The following is a 24,077-nucleotide window of genomic DNA, read 5'->3' as shown; positions in this document are numbered from 1 at the left end:
ATTCATATCGACATTCATAAATTCTATATCGCTTGTCGACGTATTATTTATAGATCAGTAATATATTGTAATATCGTTATTTAATAAAATTTATATACCAATTTACGTACACATTTAACGATTTTTTGTTTAATTTTTATTCTTTAATCCCTATTTAATATTTACAATAAATAATTTTATCACAATAATAAAAAGGTTTTTTTTACAATACGTACTGAAGAAAACCTCCTCACTTACCCATTGTTATCTTACAGCCTTCCAGCAACTTCTGCAAGTACCTCATGCAGGCGTAGGCAGTACCCCTGTCACTCTCAAGCTCCTCCCTCTGGCGGTGAGCACCTGCATCACCACCGTTGAGCACGCCGTCTTTGACAACGTAGTGAATCAGGTCCATGGCTCGTCTCATTTGGCAGAACACTGTATCCCTGTTTTCCCTGGCTGACGTACTGTCAGGATGACGCAAGCATGTCTGGAAAAATAAAGGAGTATTTATGGCACAATAAAGAGAATTTATGAAAAAATTATAAAACTTAAATTAGTTTTTGTTTCTCTTAGGAGTTGGCACATGTCAAATTATTGAGGAACTACCACTGATTTAAATAAACCCTAGGATCAAACTTTTTATTAAATTAAATTCTAAATCTTCAAAGTTTACTTTAATCATTGAAAATTACTTAATATGCACTCCAGAAAGTTTAGCAAAGCTGTCCTAGAAATTTTCTTCAACCCTGTTGAGTTCTATATTCAAAAATATACCAGAAGCTTCAAATTAATTTGTAAATAATTAATCGATCCTTAGCCAGGAACCGACATAAAGTTTTGACAGCACTAATGGACTCCTATTTAATCTTCGCTCCAAATGGCTTCTTAATTTTCCTAATTACAACATGGAAAAAGGATTTTCTAGAGAATTTCTTAAAGTATATTTTACTCAGTTAATATTTTATTATTTCATACTAGCTGAACAGTGAAGTAAAGTGAAATGAGAGTTTTTTGCCAATCTTGTGGTACAGATAACTCTGATTTGACAGTTGCTATCATTTTAGTATTAGTATAGTTTTTAGTATGCTATTTACCTACGTACGTAACGGATCCTAACTAAGATCGGGAACAAGAAATACGGTAATCGCAAAACATTTTCCGATGCACGTCATCAGTTATATCGAAATTGACACTAAAGCCTACAAACCTGACTAAATTAAATTTTGGTCAAAATGTTTAAATTCGTTGTATAATTTAAGATACCGGATTTAAGATAAATTTTAGATATTTTATTTATATTAAAGCTGCAAAAATTAGTTTAAAGCGATTTTTATTATCGCCATATTGGTCATATTGCGCCGCGATCAGCAACGTTGTCGTTTATTATATGACAATTATCATAATGTCAGTCATTATTTTGTATAATATCGTGTTGTCGTTGAATCTTTGGGAATAATTCTCGTTTTTTGCGGATTTTCATAGACTTTTTTTCAAATTGTACTTTTAAGCACAAACAGTTCTCTTAAGAACTAAGTTTTTAAGTTTTCGTATTGCATTTCTTGAAATTGTGTGTTGAAAATATGTCGAAGCATTTAAAAAATCGAAGCAAAGAGCTTGCAGCTTTCCTGATAAACTATTTTGAACAAGAACGTGACAATAAAGGTTCGTTATTCACCCTTGACTGCAGTTAGAAAAGTAAGTCTGATTGGTAAGCACATTATACCACTTTCAAAGTTATTTCTACTTATTTCGATATTTAAAACTTTCTACTGTGAACGTTAGTAACTACTGTTAATAAATAAATTAATTATTAAAATATTACTGATTAAATTAAGAATAAAACGTAAAAATCTTTAAAAAATGATATAATATATATACCGTTCCCCTCTTTTACATTAAGATTCATCTCATAAATCCATCACAATCTGGCAGCGCTGTCGCCATTGCGCTTGTGGTTCAAAGTTAATCACGTGCATCCGAAATTGTTTTGCGATTACTTTAGCTATCTTACCCGATATTTACATATGAATTCTATGGAAATAAGCGTTGATTAACCAGCTTTCGTGTGCGTACCCTTATATGCACGCCACTGAAGTTAGTATAAGTCCAAAAAAACACGAAAAATTAGAATTAATTCGGTATAACCCAAATCAACAAAACAACAAATTAAACTCTAGAATAGATTAGATAAAAGAATAAAAAAAACTTCTAAAATTAACAATTTTGGCTGATTTTACGGATATTTTTCAGTCAAATTAGGAAAAGTTTTATGAGACTACTGTTTTCTTACTTTGCTGGAAGTGAGTAGCATCATGGTGGATCTCTCCAGTACTTGTCTGGCAGCAGCCATCTGAGCTCTTCTCCTTTCGTCCTTCAGGTCGTTCTGTCGGTCTCCAGTGAAATGAGCCAGTTCCACCATTTCTGAGCCAAATTGGCTGAAGGCTTTTACGAATTCGGTAAAATTGTTTACGGATTCTAAACGATCTAAACTATGAGAAACCTGAAAAAGGAATAACTACAACTAAAAATATTGTATAGATTTAATCAAAATGTGTGTTTAAATAATATGGATAATATATCTAGTTATTTATTATATAAGTGTTTTTATATTATATAAATGCCAATAAAACACGTGTATATTTAGTTAAAATTATAAAAGTTGGATATAAAAATAACCGCAAGCATTATTTTTGACAAATTTAATTAAAGATAGGGTTTATTGCTTAGCTTCATTCACAACATTGCAATTAGTGGAATAAATTAGTGTGGTTTCAATTACAATTTATACTTTTTTAGTTACGATCATTCGCAGTGTCTAAAAAACACAATTAAGATTAATAGAATATCCTAGCAACAGCTTGCGGTAGTCAGTTGTATCGACAGAGAAATAATTAATAATAATTAGCTTATACAGGGTTGTTCACCACATACGACACGGAATATTGTAGCTAAACGATTAGATTTTTACAAATTGTAAGTTTTGGGTTTGTTGAAGCACTATTAGAGCTACAATTTGAAAATATTTTTACAAGATACAGAGTGTCCCAAATAAATAGAAAATATCAAAGTTGTATTTTTTTAAATGAAACACCCTGTATATTATTACATTTTTAGTTTCTACGATTAAAATAAAGGTAAATTTGATTAAGGTTTATCACACTTAAACCTTACCGTTTTTGAAATATTTTCAATTTTGTGAAATTGCAGTATAAATTTTAAGGCTTCATTTCTCCGAGGGTATCAAAGTTTTTAATACTAAATATTTACTGAAGTTTATTTATTAATCAGTTATTGTGTTGCTATAATAAAAATTTTACTACCTTATACAGAGTGTCTAAATATTTATTTTAAATAATTATTAGCTTTAAACGGCAATAACTTGTTTAATTTAAATGGAACACCCTGTATATTTTATGAGAATCAGATGCACAGTTTAATTGTCTACCAAATCGTATTATACCATTTTTTACCTATCTCTTCAAGTTTCCGTAGAAAATGCATTTTCTTGTAATTTAGAACTCATTTATCAATATACCCATGGAATACTGACATTTTAGATTATTTTTAAAGATGTACCAAATTTTTAAAGAGAAAAGATACTAATATTGTCAATAAGTTCGTTTATTTCATTAAAAAATAAAAAAAACTGTGTAAATAATTTGTTAAAGAGGACCAATTAATATGATTCCAGTATTCAAACTACATTAATTGACTGTTTGCGTTGATTAATAATAATTGCTCCAAATACTAAAAAACTGAATTATTTATGTGTATTAGACAGTGTGGTAAAAAAAACTAACACCTTAAAAATAATATTTAATTTTTTTACAAATGCTTATTTATAACAACAGAGACGTTCATTTTCATAACTTATTATTATATTGATTTCTGATTCAAATCTACATTTATTTAGAATAATTTATTAACGAACACAATTAAGTATGTACTTAATTAGTATTTGGACGGAAATACTGGTGGTATATTTACTTAATGGTATACTCTTTTATAAAGATTTAAATAGTTTTCTTTTTGCATACAAATGAGCTAGTAATATTATCGTTTTACTAAAGGATATTACTATGTCCATTTTGTACATTTGTTGTTTTAAAAACTATCTAAAATGTCAATATTCCATAGGTATATTGATAAATGAGGTCTAAATTATAAGAAAATGCATTTTCTACGAAAACTTGAAGGGATAGGTAAAAAGTGGTATAATACAATTTGATAGACAAATGAATTGTGCATTTAATTCTCATAAAATATACAGGGTGTTCCATATAAATTAAACAAAAAAGTTATTGCCGTTTAAAGCTAGTAATTATTTAAAATAAATTTTTAGACACTCTGTATAAGGTAGTATAATTTTTATTATTGCAACACAATAACTGATCAATAAATAAACTTCAGTAAATATTTAGTATTAAAAACTTTGATACCCTCGGAGAAATGAAGCCTTAAAATTTATACTGCAATTTCACAAAATTGAAAATATTTCAAAAACGGTAAGGTTTAAGTATAATAAACCCTAATTAAATTTACCCTTATTTTAATCGTAGAAACTAAAAATGCAATAATATACAGAGTGTTCCATTTAAAAAAATACAACTTTGATATTTTTTATTTATTTGGGACACTCTGTATCTTGTAAAAATATTTTTAAATTGTAGCTCTAATAGTCCTTCAACGAACCCAAAACTTACAATTTGTAAAAATCTAATCGTTTAGCTACAATACTCCGTGTCGTATGTGGTGAACAACCCTGTATAAAACAATAAATTTTTCATTTCTAACAACAATTTCTCTTGGCGGATGATAATCAAAGGCCAAAATGACATTCCTCGCAAATTTTGAAGTAAATTACTGGAAAAGTTAAAAGTTTGTTAACTTTTTCTACTAATTAAAAATTACTACCACTAATTTTGACGTTCTGAATGCATACATTGAAATTAAAAGAACACACTTCTACGCTAATTAAAATCATTAATTTATTCCACTAATTTGGAGGTTCTTCAAAAAAAAGCTTGACAAAAGTAAAATTTGGAACTTGTCATAAGAGTTTGTAAAGGTTTTTTTTAAACCGTTGAAGAATGCAAGAAGATGATGATGGTATCCACACAACAATTTTTGTAAAATGATGATGATTATTGTATGATTGTGGATGAAATAAAAAAGTCCTAATCCATAAAACGTCAAACTTATTGAAAACTATTACCAATTTTTAAACAAAAAACTATTTAAAACAAATCTGCAATATAAATTTTATAAAATAGCAAACTTGCTAGGAGCTTCCGTTTCATATTCATGAAGCAGTGGAATTTTAAACTGTTATTAGAGTACAACTGGATGCAATGTAACGGTCGAGCCAAAATAAAATAAAATTGTATCCATATATATTTTTACGACTGTTTATTTATAGATCAATTTTATTTATTTAGTATTTTAATAAAATTCAGTATATCTATATATCCTGAAATATATAATTTATGAAGCTTCAATCAGAACGTCAAAATTAGTGGCTTTAATTAGTGTACCAGTTTGTTCTTCTAATTTCAATGTAAGCATTCAGCAGTGAAAATTAATGGTAGGAATTTTCAATTAGTAGAAAAAGTTAACAAAATTTTAAGTTTTTCCGTCTTGACTGAACAGGTAAGACTGACAGGCAAAATGTTACGTGTAGACTGGGCTTCACGTACCTTATCTTTGGCTAAAAGAAGTTGTTTAACAACTACGATATCTGCTAAAAGTAATACTCTTGTAATGGCAGCTAGAAGGCATTTCGCAGCGCGTATAAGGAGGGTCCTGTCAAATGTCACCTCTTCGCTAGTGTCATCACATATCTGTTCGATAGCACCTCCTGAAAATAAAAATAAAGAAAATTTAATTACAAACTAGGCAATAAAATAATAAATAAATATTCTTTTATTAATAGGTTACATGAAGTTAATTGACGTTAATTGGGATCTCCGGAATCGGATTGGTACGCATGTGTCGACTTGGCAAAACAAACAATTAAATGCGGGTTGGTGCTAATTTTTAATTATTAGTTAGTTATATTTTCGAATTTTGTATATGAGTGTATATAATTTAAATGATACCAAATCACGTATTATTAATCACATTCTATTCGTCACTCATCATATTTAGTACAAAAATATAAAATTATTTATTTAAAATATGTATAAATGAAAGAAAAACAATAATCAGCTGGCAGTCTTAATACGCAGGTCAGTTCTTTTGATGTTTCATTTTAAACAGCGTCTACACTATGCGAGAAATAATTCGAAACATGTCAAGGTCACCCAAGTTCGATTTATTTCCAGTTGTCTTGACCCACTTCGGTTTGCCTCGACCTACTCGACCTTTCAATTCTTAAAATCGCCTGAAAACTACTCGTGAGGAGGGCGAGGGGGGATTTTTTTGACGTTTTTTGTTGCCTCGTTCGATTTTGTTTTGTTTTGAGCTATTTCCAAAACGTGGCGGTATCTGTATCCAAGGCAAAGGATATTTTTTTTCATAAATCTCAGTGAAATAAGTAAACCTAGACGTTTCTAAAATAGCTGTTGTTACTATGATATTTTCTTAATTACATCTCCGTTTTATGGTTATCATTTTATTAAAGTTAAAAATAAATTTTGAATAAACAACCACATATTTGTAGGCCGGTTCTTTCTACTTCGATTGAAACGAAGTAGTCACACTAGTTATTTCTAAATTTGGGATATTTGCAGAAGTGTTTGTGCATTTTTTGTCAAATGTATAAAAAGCACCTAGCATCAATTGTTCGAATTTAACCTGTACTGGCTATGTTTTTATGATAACTGGCCAGAATTAATTCAAATAACTCTGTTTAGTATTAAACGACATTATGGAGCGTAGACATCTTAACAGAGACGAAATGCTAAGGGCCATGGGTATGCTCGAAGCTGGAACGCGCCAAATCGACGTAGCTAGAGCATTAAATACAACGCAAAGTGTAATATCGCGATTAAGTGCACGCTACCGTGAAAGTGGTGATGTTGCTGAAAGGCACACAGGGCGACCTCCCATTACTACCCCTCAGCAAGATCAATTTTTAAAATTAAATGCTCGACGCCGACCGACTCTTACAGCACCAGAGCTTAGTTTAATTCTCCAGGAAACACATAATGTAACCGTTAGTCCTGACACTGTTCGCAATAGATTAAGAGAGGTCAACTTAAGAAGCAGACGCCCCTGGAGAGCTCAACCCTTAACGAGAGGTAATCGAGAGGTACAATAATTGTGGGCTCAAGATCATGTTCAGTGGTTGAATGAACAATGGGCCAATGTTCTCTTCACGGATGAGTCACGCTTTGGAATTCATCCGGATTCGAGAAGGCTTAGGGTATGGAGAGAACCGGGAAATCTTATTCGGTTGGATCATGTTCAGGAAGTGCACCCTTATCAAGGTGGAACAGTTATGGTCTGGGGAGGAGTCCAGTTAGGCCGAAAAACCGATCTCGTTTTTCTTGAAAGGTCTCTAACAGGAATCACATATCGTGATTTAATTCTTGAGCCTGTCGTGTTACCATATGCCAATGATTTTGGGAGAAACTTCATTCTCATGCGTGACAATGCACGGCCTCGTACAGCCAGAGTGGTAAGTGAGTTTATCAATGCTCATCAATTAAACATCTTACCCTGGCCGGCACAATCTCCTCACCTCAACCCCGAGCACGTATGGGACGCGGTTCAAAGAAGAATTTTAAGAATGGGTATGCCTCGTGAAACTCGTAGGGATCTGGTTCGGGCCGTGAATGCAGCGTGGCAGGCTGTACCTCAAGAAGAGATCGACAACCTGATCAGGAGCATGGAGCGACGATGTAGGGCTGTAATGAACAGTAGAGGAGGCCATACCCTTTATTAAGTAAAAATGGTTTTATCTTTTTTTTTAATTCACAGTTTAAAATAAAAAAAAATGTGTGTATTTTTTTGAGTTCACTAAAAATCAAGGTAAATTTGAAAAATTCGGTAAATTTCGCATTTTTATTTCCAATGTGTCCTGTAAACTATTTGTTTATTTTAATTTTATTGTATCAGAAATGCAAATAATAAAATTACTGACGATGGCTGGATAAAATTGTAATATCCCTAGACTTTTCCGGTGTGTTTTATATTCCACAGAATTAATATTTTAACAAGCGTTTATTATAAATATAGTAGATATTTAGGAACAAAACTTTCACTTAAACAGCAGGAATATAATTACAATATTTTTATGACTTAATTTTATTATAATTAATTAATATATAAAATTGTATTTGATATGTTTGTTTACGGCCTTAATTTATTAATATAACAGTAGTATTGCTTGATGAGTAATACTGGTAACTATAAATATATCCGCTTTTGAAAATTATTAATTGACCCCATGTCAACAAAAGAATGGTCCACGGACATTATGTTGACATTATAATCTGTAAACGATACTTTTATTAGCACCCAGGATGGTTTGATATAAATCCATTCAACTAGTATTTATTATGCAGGGATATAGACAATTAAAACTAGAAAAACAAAACCAAATTAGTAAACCAGAAATAATAAATAATTAGACAATTTTTTAAATAATTTTGTGTATATTTTGTTCATAAGGCCCAACACCGTAGATTATAAGCCGATAAATGGTAGACCGCTAGTTAGTCACTGTTTTATATTTTTTACTTTATTGTAATTAATAATATTAGACAACGATTAAAACTAAATATTCTTCGAGGAATAGCCAATTTAATACCATCGGTAACTGTTTTCATATCAGTTTTTCCATGTTTACTTATTTTTCTGAAGCCACTACAACGTTTGACTTTGATTACCTCGTGCTATTTCACAAAATATATATAAGACGCGCCGTGATTGGTTGTTTACAATAAAAAACAAACAACCAATCACGGCGGGTCTCGATCTATTTCAGGAAACGTGGGAACTAATTTTTATAACACGGGCTTATATTTATCGTACTATTTCCAGAAATGTTTTCCGAAATGTTTTATGAAATATTTCCAGAAAATATTTTGTAAAACATTTCGGGGATATAGTAGCGGCTGTTTAAAATATAAACGTACGAGTATAATTATTAGATAAAATATATTCCTATAACAAAAAACAACTCTATCAAACAATGACTGTTTTCGAGTTAAGCCCACCATAAGCATCCTGTTAACTAAAAGTTACACGCTATTTGAACGGGCATGGACAATTTTAATCCAAACGTTCCGGCCGAGCTCATTGTTCATCCTTTTCCAGAACTTGCCAAATAAATTCTATGCTTTTCCAAGCATTCAACCGAGCGAAAAACAAACAATGCTTTTTGAGGACAAAGGAAGATGTATTGGCGTAGTTTAAAACTAAGGTTCATTTATAATTAACAAACTCTCTGACATTTTTACGGCGATTCGCTGGCTATTTAAATGCTTTTTTCAATATATAACATGTAGATGGTACATTTTTAAAAATATTTTTTTTTATTTTAAAACAAGCCATAATTGTTTTTTGTGTTGAGCATTTTTCCTATTTTAATTATCTTATATTTTAAAGGCAACGGCCCAGCTACGTCGAAACACCGGTTCCCATTAGAACACCGAAGGTAAGCGACGTAAGGCGATACTAGTGGATGGACGGGTGACCGGTTCGAAACTCTGTATCGTGCTGTTGTCCAAGGCAAAAGTGTAAAATCTATTGATACACACTGCTCATTCACGCCGGTTCGAGGCCGGATGAGATCGGATATTTCGTGAGTAAGAGTCGATTTAGACACTTGCCAAGTCAGTAGGCCATTGACCATGATATGGCCGAGGACCGCGGTTCGGATTCCGCGTAAACAAAGTAGGCCCCGTCCAGATTAGCCCTGGCAGCAAAAAGGAGACGTTAACTGAAATCTTTACTTTTTCTTTTCTTATAATTATAAAATAACATAGCGTATTTAAATATTAACTTTCTTTTCTCTACAGGGTGGTCCGAGTTGTAATCGGGAAATTTCAGAAACATGTTCTTCAGATAAAGATAAGTAAAAAAGTTCGTATAAATTTATGTCCTAAAATGCATTGTTTCGGAGGTACAGGGTGTAGAAGCTTTATTTTTATTTAGGATTTTTTTCAAATAATTTCTGAATTAACGTTGAAATTTGGTTGAAAATTCGTGTCTGGTTGTTTTTTCATATGAGAAATTAGATTTCGATGTCAGTATAACACGCTACGCCTAAAATTTTACAAGTTATTTCAAATCGACATACTCAATACAGGGTGAGTCTTAAATAAGTGCAAATATTTTTAGGGATAGTATATTTCGACCCCAAACACGATTATGATGTTCTTTTCGCGAAATTTTTTTTTTAAAATTTGGTATTTTTTGAAAAAAATATTAGATTTTTTTTTAGTTTTTAGTTAAATAACATAATTTCTTGATAATATAGCAACACAGGTGGTAGATTAAATTCACAAGAAAGAAAACCCAGAAAAGAGCCAGTGGTTTGCAAAATTTAAGCAAAAATATTTTTTTTGATGAATTTTCTTGGGAACTTGAATAACTCTTGGACTTATTTGAAAAGCTGCAAAGAGATAATCTGTTTCTTTTATCGAGATCTAGCAGCCCTGAAAATATTTGAACTTATTTATGGCTTACATGACACCCCACAGTCACCCTGTATATGTCATCATTAACAGAAAATAAACATGTTGACTAAATAATTATTAGACTAAAATAATTAAATTTGAAAATGATTTTGTGTCAAAAGTTCAACAGAAACTGCTTCACCATAATGGCCAGATTCTCGGGTGCCCCAGTATTGTTGTCCCAAATTTGGTTAAAATCGGATTAGCGGTTTTTGAGTTATCGTGTTACAGACAGACGGACAGACAGACAGATAGACAGACATTGTATTTATGACCCAAATAACTCATTTTGAGTGAAATTAATTTTTTTTGTGTTGTTGACCTGTTGATATGGTCAGCTAAAAATGAAATGTTTCCAAATTTGTCATTTCTGTCAAATAATCATCTAGTCAACATTTATGATATTTTTTATCAATGATTACATGTATTGATATTAATTATTTCCAATTTCCAATCCAAATATCTTAAGAAACATTGCCTGTAGCGATTTTTACCAAGAGACCTTTTTACGTCAAAAACGACCGAAAATATTTTTTCTCTCAGTAGTTTAATACAGGTACAGACCAAAAGTTATTACTCTTCAAAATAGTTAAAAAAATGTAGGTGGCGCCCCTCACAAGTAATCATACTGATATGGAAATTGAATTTTTCATATCAAGAAACACCTAGACACCAATTTTCATCTAAATATATATTTCATTTCGGAAATTCTTTGGAAAAACCCAAAATTAAAATGAAACTTCTACACCCTGTATCTCCGAAACGGTTCATTTTAGGACATCCAATTTGGGACCACCCTGAATATTACAAAAAAATGTTCCCTATATATTATAATCTAATATTTTTATGAAGAAATATGGTTCAATATAACGCTTCTCGAAAAAGGTTAAATTCGTACAAACCTGTGTATGTGCATGTATTTCCTATTTAATTCTGTGCATGCCCTCTGAGTACAATAACGGTGCATCCAATCTAAGTTTCATCCGGTGCAGCTACATAATAATGCCATAAATTTAACAGTATAGTTCTATTACAAACGTTGGCTATACGGCAAGACTTGGGATGTTGTTTTTGAGCCAAACTTAATTTGCACATCAACTAAATGTAAAACAAACTAAATTACTTTAATTAATTAGTAATTTTATTTCAGTTAGGTATTTTATTATTTTCATTTTGGTTTTGGAAATATATTATAAAAATTTTACTTGTTTCTTAAATAGTTTATTTAATACGTGAATATTTGAACGTAAATTGTTGGATGATTATATTGCTACTAGCGTGTACCAGCGACTTCGTTCGCGTCGAATTAATCATTTGTAATGGTGATGATAAAGCAAAGGAAGAATTTCCATTAACATACAAACTGGATAAAATTTTCTCACATTTATGTCAGCATGAAACAATATGGCGATATTATTATATAACTTGGTAATATTTGAGGGGCAGTTTCATCTCGTTGGAATTTGACTTTAGAAAAATCCGTTTGCCAAAAATAAGCTTTTTACGTCAAGCAGCTTAAGCAGAATCGTGGTTAACAAATTATCCAACTTTTTGGAACACCCTGTATGATTTTTTAAAAAACTTCAAAATATGTAAAAAAACCAAATAAATTAAGCTTGTCTAAGCGTTTTCCCGAAAGACTAACCGTTTTTTAAATAACAAATATTGTAATATTTGAGGGGCGTTTTCACCCTCTTGGAATTTGAGATTCGAGAAACCCCTCCTTATCGAACCTCTACACCCCACAGTCAATCCGTGTGCCAAAAATCAGCTTTAAACGTCAAGCAGTTTAAGCAGAATCGTGATTACTCAATGGTCATATTTTATGAAACACCCTGTATAAATTAATAAAAAATCTTAAAATATGTAAAACAACAAAATAAAATATACGTGTTTAAGAGTTTTTCCGAAAAACTCACCGGTTTTTAAATAAAAAAATATTTTAATATTTGAGAAATAGTTTCACCCCCTTAGAATTCGAGTTTCGAAAAATCCCTTCTTATCGAACCTCTACACCCTAAAGTAAATCTGTTTTCCAAAAATCAGCTTTTTACGTCAAACGCTTTAAGCAGAATCGTGATTAATCAATGACCAGATTTTTCGAAACACCCTGTATACATTTTAAAAAATCTTAAAATATGCAAAGAAAGAAAATAAAATATACGTGTTTAAGCGTTTTTTCGGAAACTTGACCGTTTTTTAAATTAAAAATATTGTAATATTTGAGGGGTGGTTTCGCCCACTTGGAACTGGAATTTCGAAAAATCCCTTCTGATCGAACCTCTACACCGTATAATCAACCTGTATGCCAAAATTGAGCTTCTTACGTTGAGTGGTTTGAGCAGGATCGTGATTAATCGGTATGTCACTCCATTTAAGGATTTTATATATCAGTATAGATAAAATCTATGTGATATTACCCTTTTTCCACTAAGATTGCTTGAGAACAATCTTTATTCACCGCATTCACAAGGTACCTGGTAGATGTACTGTTCCTTTTCTTTTGATGTTTTCAATTTAATTACGTACGCAGCGTACGCATTTTTTAGCAGGGCTATAGGAAAAAGCATTTAACAGCCGTAGATACACCTGCTGCAAATTCGCACATACCATATGTAAAATTATATGGGGAATGTCATCGATAGTTATTTCCAAGCTAACTGGACGCCGTCTTTTTTTCGATCATACTGTATTAACCGATCAAAAGAATATGAACTTCCACTAGCCAAAACTTCATAGACGAAAAGGCTTTCGAATCGATATATCTCTAAGGCTGTAAATGTAATGATAGAAGCCCTAACAAAACAAGGGATAGACATGCCTTATATAAAAACACTTGCCAATATATACAAAACAACCCCAACATTCCCAACTAGCAAAAGAATACAGGGGGACCCCGGCCATATCCCCAAAGCTGTTTACAGCAACATTTAAATAAATCTTCCGTCAGCCAGACTGGACTAATCATGGACTAAAAAAGAATTGAAAATAGATGGAGCTTAACCATCTAAAATTCGCTAATGACAATGAGTCCTAATTGACACTAGTCCTAAAAAGTACAAGCAGAAATCTACTCACTAAACACAACTAGCAAGAAATAGGTTTCAAAATAAATTTAGCAAAAACTGACAATGAATAACACAATACTGGAAATAGTAAAATATATTTTGGACAACTAATACACAATTCAGGATCTCTGCTACTAGAAATCCACAGAAAATAGTAGCACAGTTAGCAGGGAGTACATATGGAAGAAACTCAATAATGTTTAAATATGGAATGCCACTTTATCTAAAGAAGAAAACATTCGATCAATGTGTACCACTATGCCTGCCAAACCTAGACACTTAAAACCGACATCATATGGAATTTTCAGGTTACACAACGCTGGATAGAATGATATATGTTGAGAATAACAAAGAAAGACCGTAAAAAATAGCGTGGTTACGATAAAAGACCCAGATAATTGATGTCATTGCAGAATCAAATCCCTCAAATGACAATGGGTAAGAAGGACGGAGAACCACAAGAATTACAGCATGTTACCCAGAACGAATTAAGAGACCTAGATGAAGACCAAACTTAAAATGGGACAATGATATTAGGAAATTATCAGGGATAACTTAGACTTGGAATGGGTCCAATTACAAGGAGATTATCTAAACATGTAAAGAAGGGTATGACTGGAAACCATAATTGGAAATTGTTGAATAATCTAGAAATGATAATGCAGATGATAATGTTACACTGTTTTCAAATTCCTCTGACCTTTTCTGATGTTTCTTTCAAATATAGAATCGTCATTCGTCAGCTTACTGTTTCTTAATTTTCTTTAAAGATAATTGGTTACCCAGCTAAATAATTATCTTGAAATCTTTCTTATCCATTAAAAACACTCCCGGTGTTAGAGGAAAACCCCGGTTTTACAAAAGCCTCTATTTTAAGAGAAAAGGAGAAAATGGGAAAACCGACGATGTGCACACAAGAAAGGAAAGCGAACGGCGAATGTTATATAAACAGCACAGAGAATAAATTTTCCAAGTGAACGCAAGCCAAACTGAAAAAAAGAAATAAATGAGGCGTGTAACCTATATTTTTTGTCTGTGGTTGTTACAATTTTCAGCAAGTTTTGTTCGTATTTCCGAGTTTAGGAAAAACATTTTTTTCAATTGATATATTAGTCTAAGAGCCAGTGGCAGGTAACCTATATGTAATTTATAATACCTGAAATATTGTCCAGTGAGCCTCGAATACCTGCCAACCATAAGATGGGGTCTCGTTAAGCCCAGTGAGGTGGACCCTTGAGTTAGTTAGATGCGTTAGGTGACATTTCATGGTTTTATAAATTACATATAGGTTGCCTGACACTGGCTCTTAGACTATATTATAGAGGGTTTCTATATCCTGTATAACATAGAATGTAAAAACTTAAATTAAGTATTCAAAAATGCGAGGTAGATTCTTTGATGTATACTTAGAATAAAAGAGTTATAGACAAAGGAAGGAGCCTAATATATGCACACTTCTTTCTACAAAGAGAAGGTCAAGTTAAAGGAATATTATGCAAACATTTCAACTTTTCAAAGTACAGTATGATAATTCATAAAAGATGTAAAACTTGAAACTAAAAAATTATATTTATATACATAATCCCATTTTGAGAACAATAATTATTGTTTCAAAGAGTTTAATTGACACAAATATTAAAATGAATATATTTTGATGTGTGTCATTTGTCTAATAATGTAGGATAAATTAGATTATTCTATAACTCAAACATATTGAGCTGTTCTAAAAGTTAGAACGGGAATTTGAAGTCTGACAGAAGCTCTCGTATGCTAATTCCACAGAATAAAGAAAATAATTAGTGCGAGTGATGGAGAGAACTCAATGTCAGCTAGAAATTGAATTTTGTAATTGTAATGCTTGTGACGTCTTCAGAAATAATATAATTGCATTAACAAAACTAAATTTTTGCTAATTATAATGATGTAAATTACAATTCAAAATAAAAATTAATTGTTGAATGTCGAATGTCGAATTTGGAATTAAACATTCAAATTCCAAATTGGACATCTATAATATTAACATTAGATTTAAGGGAATTGTTTTTCAGCAAATCTCAGGACACCATAAATAAATAGATCATAATAATAATGAGTATGTTTAGTGCTAAATTTGCTTGTATTATTTTGTATTTTTGTTAATATATTTCTCTTCAATATACTTTTTATTCTATTTCATGCCGTATATGAAAGTGTTTTTTATACTGTTTATGCAATTTTAAGGTTACATATTTGTAGATTTACTTAATATTTAGTTTCATTATTTTTTTTTATTAGTTTTAACAATTATTTTCTTTTCTTTGGGTTAGTTGAACAGAGGGCAGATATATAACCTGCTTAACTGAACCTCGCACTTTTGTACACTTTTTTCTTCTATAATAATTGTATGTCACATTTTTACAAATAAAGACTTGCTGTAGTGCCCAGAATTGCAGTTTTTTGCAATTAGAACCAGGACTGAACTCCGTAATCCCAAACGCCTCAGGATATCAGATAAGTTTATATGTATTAAACCGTTGGCAGAAATAATTATTGGCAAAATTTTTACGGTTTTTAGATTCCAAACTCTCTTCAACCCAACGCTTAGAGTATTATATTTATCCATCTTTTCTTTGTACGCCCTGCCTATGTTATCATCTACAGGAATTGACACGTTTATAATGGTAAGTTCTTTATTTTCCTTTTCCAACAGCATGAATCAGGCCAATTATTGGGTTCGAGTTGATCCGTAATTATGCTCATATCCCAATAAAGCTTAGCAGAATCATTTTGGATTATTGCTTTAGGCTGGTATTTATAATATGCCTCTTTATTTTGGACTATTTTGTGTTTCAGCCCCAGTTCTTGGTGGATGATTTTGGCTACTTCATCGTGTCGGTTGAGGTATTCTGTAGGAGCCAAATGAATGGAGCTTGACACTATGTGCTGGATTGTTTCCTCCTGTTTGCACCCCATGCGGCATCGGCATGATGTATCAGGTAAGTTCTCTTTTATTATGAACTTCCTATAGTTTTTAGTTGGAATTACTTGGTCCTGTATTGCTGCCAGTGCCCCTTCAGTTTCAGTAAACAAATATCCCTGTGTTAGATAAAGAAATGATTCTTCTTTTGCTACTTCAGGATTTTGCAAACTGTTATAGTACCTACCATGCAGAGACTTCTTTTGTCATGTTTCTTTAAAAGTTTGTGGTATGGTTTGGTCTTCTCTCACATCTGAAAGTGATAGTGGTCTTGTTTTTCTTTCTAAATTGGTTAGTCCTCTACCGCCCTCACATCTTGGTAAATATAGTCTTTCTATTGCAGATTGATGTATGATATACTTTGTTAGAAGTGTTCTTATCTTCTGATCAGAAATCTACCAGATGGTTTGGTTTGGCAGATTCTGTAGGGAAAATTGGAAAACACCAGAACACCTCGTCACCTTCTCAAACTTTGGTTTTACTGATATCGGAGATGGAGAACTAACCTCTGCAAAACTGTCTCAAATACTGGCTTTTGGCAAGGCCCTGAAACTGTATGGCGAGTGATAACTATATTATAACCAACTCAAAAAAGGAGAACACATCAGGTATGTAAGATCGCGATAATTAAGAGTCCATTTCATTAGTCCGAAGAAGTAGCAAAATAAGCGTTCGGGATTTAACGTTTTATGTAAAACTGGTTAGGTATTTTTACACAAATGAAGAAGGAAATTGAAGATAAAGGATTATACTATATCCGTATTGTAGCACATTAGTAGACAACTTCTTTATTTTTAAGATTTTTATGGTCAAACATCAACAAAATATTCCTTATGTTTGGACTAAATTTTCTCGAAAATAAAGACATAATTTAAAATTCCGTTACAATAGGGAAATAGATTGAAGTTTTGTGATTACATTGATATATAATTTATATGGTTTTGTAACAAATTGCTCGCTATTTTATGGCAAATGATATGGTGATAACTATATTATAACTCAAAAAAGAAGAACACATTATGTATGTAAGATCGCGATAATTAAGCCCCTTCCCATACTATTTTACATTCAACATTCAACAACACCGCAATGTTTATTTTTGTAAGAAAACCAATAATAAAGAATAAAAAAACTTTATTCTTCCTCAAACAAACAAAAGTATAAATTTCTAGAGCGTGGAAAGATCTGGCAAGCTCTCGGAAAACGAGATAAATTGTCGGTAATCGAAGTCCATCCAGGAGAAACGTTACAGTTCTCAATAGTCTTTTGTCAGTCGCCGGATAGAAAATCGCGGAAAATTGGGTCGCGGTAAATTAAGCGTAGCCGCCGATGATCCGGAGCGACTCAATTAAGGATAAATCTATGGAAATGTTTCAGTAAAGAGTTAGATCACTTCAATCAATTACCGTGAGACTCGGATATTACTCTATCTGGGTAAATATTGACTTAGTTTCCGGTTTTAGATGTTTTAGACTCAATTACACACTTAATAACAAAGCCTTTATTTATAGCCCAGTCATATTAGAGAAAAACTCCCACAGTTTTGAAAATGGTTTTAAATGATTTCTCTAGACTTGGGCTGATATGTGTCAAAAGCCCCCGAAGATAGATGATGAGCTCGAGGAGAGGATATGGGTTAAATGTCACTTCCTGTCAAATGTCAATCCTAAAATTGTTTTTACTTAAATCAAGAAAAATCTTTGATTTTTTCCGGTCGTAAGTCCTGAGAATTTTCTTCGAGTGTCTTAAACACTTGGAGGATTCCCATTCCACGTTACAGATGGTGTCTTTTAGATACTAGAGTTGTGCTTTAAGCTGGCTTCCCCTTGGGAACCAGAACGGTTCTGGTCCAGTTAGTAAAGTGTTTGCTCTTTTTCTAGCTAGATTGTTTACTTTTTCATTATCTACTATCCCTTAGAGTGCTGGCCTACAGAGTAGGAGGACCTTATTTTCTTTGCCTAATTTGTTCATTTTCTCTAAGCATTCTTTGAGTTGATCGCTCTTAAGCCTGCTTGACTATCGCATAAGATGGTTATTTATTGTTTCCATTAGTTTCTATCTAAAATAAGTTGTACGCATCTTCATCGCGTAGATTTCTGATTGAAGGATGCTGGAGTATTTACTTTCGGAGTATTTAGTTTTCGGCCCAAATACTCCTATCCCTGTGTTTCTTCTAGTGACAAAAAACTAGAATTCCTTTCGAGATATAAGGAAATATTTATGTTTATATGAATAAAAAGTATACTTCAACATCTCTCTCCATAAGTCCTCCAGTATTCCTTTCGTTTATTTTCTTTACATAAAACGCTTTGCTAGATAAAATATTCCTTCAAGATAAATAGAACATATCTTTTACGTAAGATACGTTTTCGTTCGCAATGTACTCACAATAGCTTTATAGCTGTCTGTTTACCTTTTTCTTATCTACTTAACGCTTCCAGGCACCCGCATATGCTATCGTTCCAGCTAACTGGATGAGTCCCGAGGGAACAGACCTGATTTTCTTATTTCTTGTTTGGGAAAGTGTGTATTTCTTTATTCCAGGAAATTTTCCATCTCTGATAGAAGGAAAATAGGGAAAAAACAACCTAGCGCGCTATTTGTACCTGGCTTAAGCTAGTAATTACTCTTCTTTAACTCATTTGTATTTCGGATTCTATGTATTCCATATACACTGATATTTTTCATAAATATTACTAAACTTCACAGAATTTTCTTCTCACCAACTACCTGCAACCATTTTAAAAATACCACTTAAATGCTAAAATGTATACCTTAGTCAACTTAGACATGAATCAACTCGTTTGATCAATTGACCTGACTCGTGTAAACGCACCTTTAATATTTTTATGCGATGGTATAAGCTATGCCAACTAACCTGCTTGTCTCGCTTCTTTACAAGCTTCGTACATGCCCTGTCGTATTTCCGAATAGTCGTCAGCGATGGTCTCACCAACAGTGACGAACCTTTCAATTGCCAAGTTGACAGCTTGGCCAACCCTGGCCACCGCTGATGATCTGAGAGAACCCGCGCTGCCATGTTCAACCAAGGAAGAAATCTGCAACAAAAAAACGAATAACCATTAAAAACAACTTTGTTTAAATTGGGCTTAGTAGCAAGAGTATATATGTTGCTAAGACGAACATCAGTGAACATCAGTCTTTCTTATTGAATAGAATGGTATAAGAATTTTTGTTTTATTATGTTAAAAATCGAAATTACATTTTAAAATTTAAAATTTTATCCTCTGTCATACTTTTTAATAAAGATTTCTATATATTTTTTTATTTTTTTACAGATAATACGAAGTGAAACTCCTTTACGCGCACTGGGATTAAAAATTCAAGGCCGTGACACACAAGCGCGAGACGAAAAGTGGTAAGAATAGCTTACGGCTTAGAAATACGTAGTGACGCGACGTGTATTTGTGAGCAGTCCACGTGTTTATTAAAAATATTGGATTTTTAATACAAATTTTGTGAAAGTGAAAGAAATTATTTATTATTATTTTCTTTTACGCCTATAAAACTATTTGTTAGACGTAAAAAACTATTTTTTACGGACAAAACTATTTGTTACACGTAAAAACTATTTTTAACGCGTAAAAAACTATTTTTTACGTGTAAAAAACTGTTTGCTACACGTAAAAACTATTTGTTACCCGTAAAAAAATCTATTATTAATTTATTACTTTTTCGACATTTCAAACTACACTTTTCCAAATATGTCCTCCAAATCTTTCAATTGAATAGCTGTTAGTAAGAAGTTTCACTTCAAATATGTGAAATATACAAATTGTGTGTACACTGTGTTGTGCATTTTTTTTCCCTTATTTTGATTTTAATGAGATTATTTTTAACATGTGTACTGCCATTTATACTGCAAATATTTTGAAAATGATTAGAAAAGAAAATAATATACAGCCTGATGAATTAACAAAAGAAAATTGACTTAACATACAGCAAAAAAAAATAGAAATAAAAAAAATCGACAATAACATTTTTTATTAAAATCAAAATCAAATATTACAGTTACAGTAAAACATTTTTATATAATATTGTAGTTTTATAAAGAAAATAACTAACTCACCCCTTTAGCCATGCTTTCTCTGGCCAAACACTTTCACAATGACCGACAATGGACAAAATCGAAACGGAAACAAGTCGGTATTTCTAAATATAAACCTTTGACGATAAATAAGTGAAGGCACACCTGTATGTTTTCTTTTTAAATTATTGGATTAGATTGCGCGGCTCTTTCTAGCCTGCTAAAGTTCTGCCATCCCCTCCACTACTGCAAACTTTCAACCTATAAATACTCCAATAAAAATACTTATGGTTTCTCTGGACTGGAGTTTTAGCGAAGTTCGCACTTTTAGGCTGACTCCATACATGGTTAACGATTCTTGGAATATTGTGCCAATATTTATTTTCAGAAAAAAATAGCCGTGGTTAAAAACTAGAACGTCCGCACACGGGTCATCTAAAACAGCGTCTACACTATGCGAGAAACAATTCGAAACATGTCAAGGTCCCATTTCGTCGCCCAACTTTGACGCATTTCGATTTTATTATATTATTTTTCGTCGATCTACTTTCGATTCTTAAAAGCGCCTGAAAACTACTCGTGAGGAGGGCATGGAGGATTTTTTTACGTTTTTTGTTGCCTCGTTCCATTTTATTTTGTTTTGAGCTATTTCCAAGACGAGTCGGTATCTGTATCCGAGGCAAAGGATTTTTTATTCATAAATCTCAGTGAAATAAGTAAACCGTTAGTAAAAAAAAATATAAGTAGTAAAAGTAGAATAAGTTAATAAATAGACATTTTAAAATAGCTGTTGTTACGATGATATTTCGTTAATTATATCTCGTTTTATGTTATATTGATATATATTGTCGAAATGTCGGTCACATTCTATTAATGAGTTTATCAATTCAAAAATATGTTTTCATATGATCATCTGAGTATGTTTTCTTTTAAAATGATTGGATTAGGTCGCGAGGCTCTTTCCAGCCTACTAAACATATATTTTACCCCTCTCCAGGTTATCCAGTAAAACTTTTATGGTTTCCCAAACGGAGAGTTTGGCCGAGGTTGGCGCTTTTAAAGTTCCGGAGGACTCCTTGTGCTCGGAGACATAAAAGGTGTAATAAATAAGTTTCGGAATTCAATTTCGTCGTATGAAAGGCGATATTTTTGGAACGAAGTTATCTGGGCTAACTTATCCTATTTAGGATAGACGGGTATCCTTTTCTATTAAGCTTCATTCAGAACCTCCAAATTAGTAGAATAAATTAGTGGTTTCAATTATACTTTTAACTTTTAATTATAATTTTAAAATTAATAGATATACTAGCAACAGCTTGCGGTAGTCATTACTAGCAACAGCTTGTGGTAGTTGTATCAAAAGAGAAAGCCTAATAATTAACTGAAAAACAATATTTTTTTTTAGTTCTAATTGTTCTACTAATTGAAAATTACTATCACTAATTTTGACTTTCTGAATGCTTACATTCAAATTAGAGGAACAAACCCACTAATTTCGACGTTCCAAATGAAGCTTTACCTTGTATCCTTAAGGTGTATTCATAATTTACTAAGATGTGATCAACGTTTTCTTGTAATTATATTTATTTTAATATTAATTACTAGTAACTTTGTACTATCTAACTGTGAAGTAAGGTAAGAGTGTTTTGGTTAATCTAGTGATACAGATAACTGATTGACCAAGTATTTTCCATATATTTCAATAACTTTCTAGATGTGAATATACTATTTTCTCAACATTTTCCGCTGAATTTCTATTCTATAATGTCTAGTATGTCACTAACTTTCAATAGACATCATTTTTTACCAGGCAAAGTTTTTTTTTGACATATCGTATTTTTTGGTGCCAATTGGCCTTCTAGCCTTGTTAGATTTCTCCATAACTTCTTTCGGAATCATATTTTCAGTACTTAGCGACTCCATTTTGTCAGTTTTTTTTAAATAAATAAATTCCTTCAATAGCACTGACTTTTAAATGACTAGACTTTGACGTAAATAAAATTAGAACAGTTGCTTTGATTGGATATCTCAAAGTATTTTGCACCAAATTCAAATTTTATGTCAGTATCTGACAATGTTTTTACCAGTAAATACGATGGTATCCAAAAAATAAATAAGCGGATTAAAAGATACTGAATTATTTAAAAACATAGATTTTATCCAAACAGTATGAATTTAAAACATTGTACGTCATTTTTCAGCAATTAACTTTTACATTATTCGTTTCAAAATTCATCTCACTCATACTACGATAAATGTGATTTACTAGACTTATAACGTCAATATATTAAATTACTCTAAATTTAATATTATCTACCATCTTCTGTGGAAGTTGCTCCCTCTTAAAGTTAAATTATTTAAAACTGTCGCAAACATAAAAGGTATAATAAATAACATTTTGAATTGAATTTCGTGCACCAAGAAAACCAGCATTTTCGAGATAATAAATTACCTGACTTATCTGCCCCAACTTGCCCTATTTATTTCGGAGTAATAGGAAAAAATTTTGCTTCATAGTTTAATGAAATTCTATTGGATTTTTTTCCTATTTTATTATTTATTGAATCGTCTAAACGGTAATGGAATATTCAGGACAGACGGACACGCGATACTTTCCGAACTATATGGTTGAAACGTATAATTAAAATAATAATAGGTCTTAACTTTGTAAGTTCCAAATTGTTCCAGTAAAAGAATCATTAGAAAAAACACTTTATAAAAATGTTTTTCTTTCTTTGTATATACAAAAAAACTACTGGAAAACGTCTTATTAAGGTCAATTTAGCCAATAAATAAAATATTTTGTGTTTATATTTTTCATGTTGCCTCGTGTTATACTTTATACCTAAATAAATAAAACTTGGGTTAGTTACACCATTTATAACTCAAGAACTTGTCTGATTGTAATGATCTCTGATTTGTTGGATTTTTATTCACCCCCAATAGCAGAATCAGCATGATTACAGTTGAGGGTTGGAAGCTTTGGTGTTACACAGCAAAATATAACACTAAATCACCACAATACACCAAAACACTTTTACTTTTACACTGGCCGCGCGTTTCGCTAACCATGTAAGCATCATCAGCAGATGATTATAAACTGAGTTTATAATCATCTGCTGATGATGCTAACATGGTTTGAAAAAAATATTGGTTTGTTTAAACTCAGACATTAGAATTCTATTCTTCTATTCTAAACTAAGACATGGTTTGTTTAAACTCAGTTTATAATCATCTGCTGATGATGCTAACATGGTTAGCGAAACGCGCGGCCAGTGTAAAAGTAAAAGTGTTTTGGTGTATTGTGGTGATTTAGTGGTTTATTTTGCAGAATCAGCATGAAAGAGCAAAATAAAATACTAAATCACCACCAAAACACTTTTGCACTGGACGCC

At 31.9% G+C, this 24,077-nt stretch overlaps 1 protein-coding gene across 1 annotated transcript in view; it reads right to left on the bottom strand.

Moving 5' to 3' along the window:
- Positions 1-24,077, bottom strand: part of LOC115882368 (alpha-catulin) — an 87,622-nt gene that overhangs the window by 25,775 nt on the left and 37,770 nt on the right. The window contains exons 2-5 of the mRNA XM_030900416.1: positions 19,513-19,693; positions 5,679-5,839; positions 2,273-2,482; positions 238-469 (exon numbers count right to left, since the gene is read on the bottom strand). Coding sequence (XP_030756276.1) covers positions 238-469; positions 2,273-2,482; positions 5,679-5,839; positions 19,513-19,693 — 784 coding nt within the window. The remainder of the gene's footprint in view (positions 1-237; positions 470-2,272; positions 2,483-5,678; positions 5,840-19,512; positions 19,694-24,077) is intronic.

Source organism: Sitophilus oryzae, unplaced genomic scaffold (genome assembly GCF_002938485.1).
Source record: "Sitophilus oryzae breed Bouriz unplaced genomic scaffold, Soryzae_2.0 scaffold_177_pilon_pilon, whole genome shotgun sequence".
Taxonomy (NCBI): Eukaryota; Metazoa; Arthropoda; class Insecta; order Coleoptera; family Curculionidae; genus Sitophilus; species Sitophilus oryzae.
Note: the sequence above shows the minus strand (reverse complement) of the source record. Positions and strands in the feature narration are given on the sequence as shown.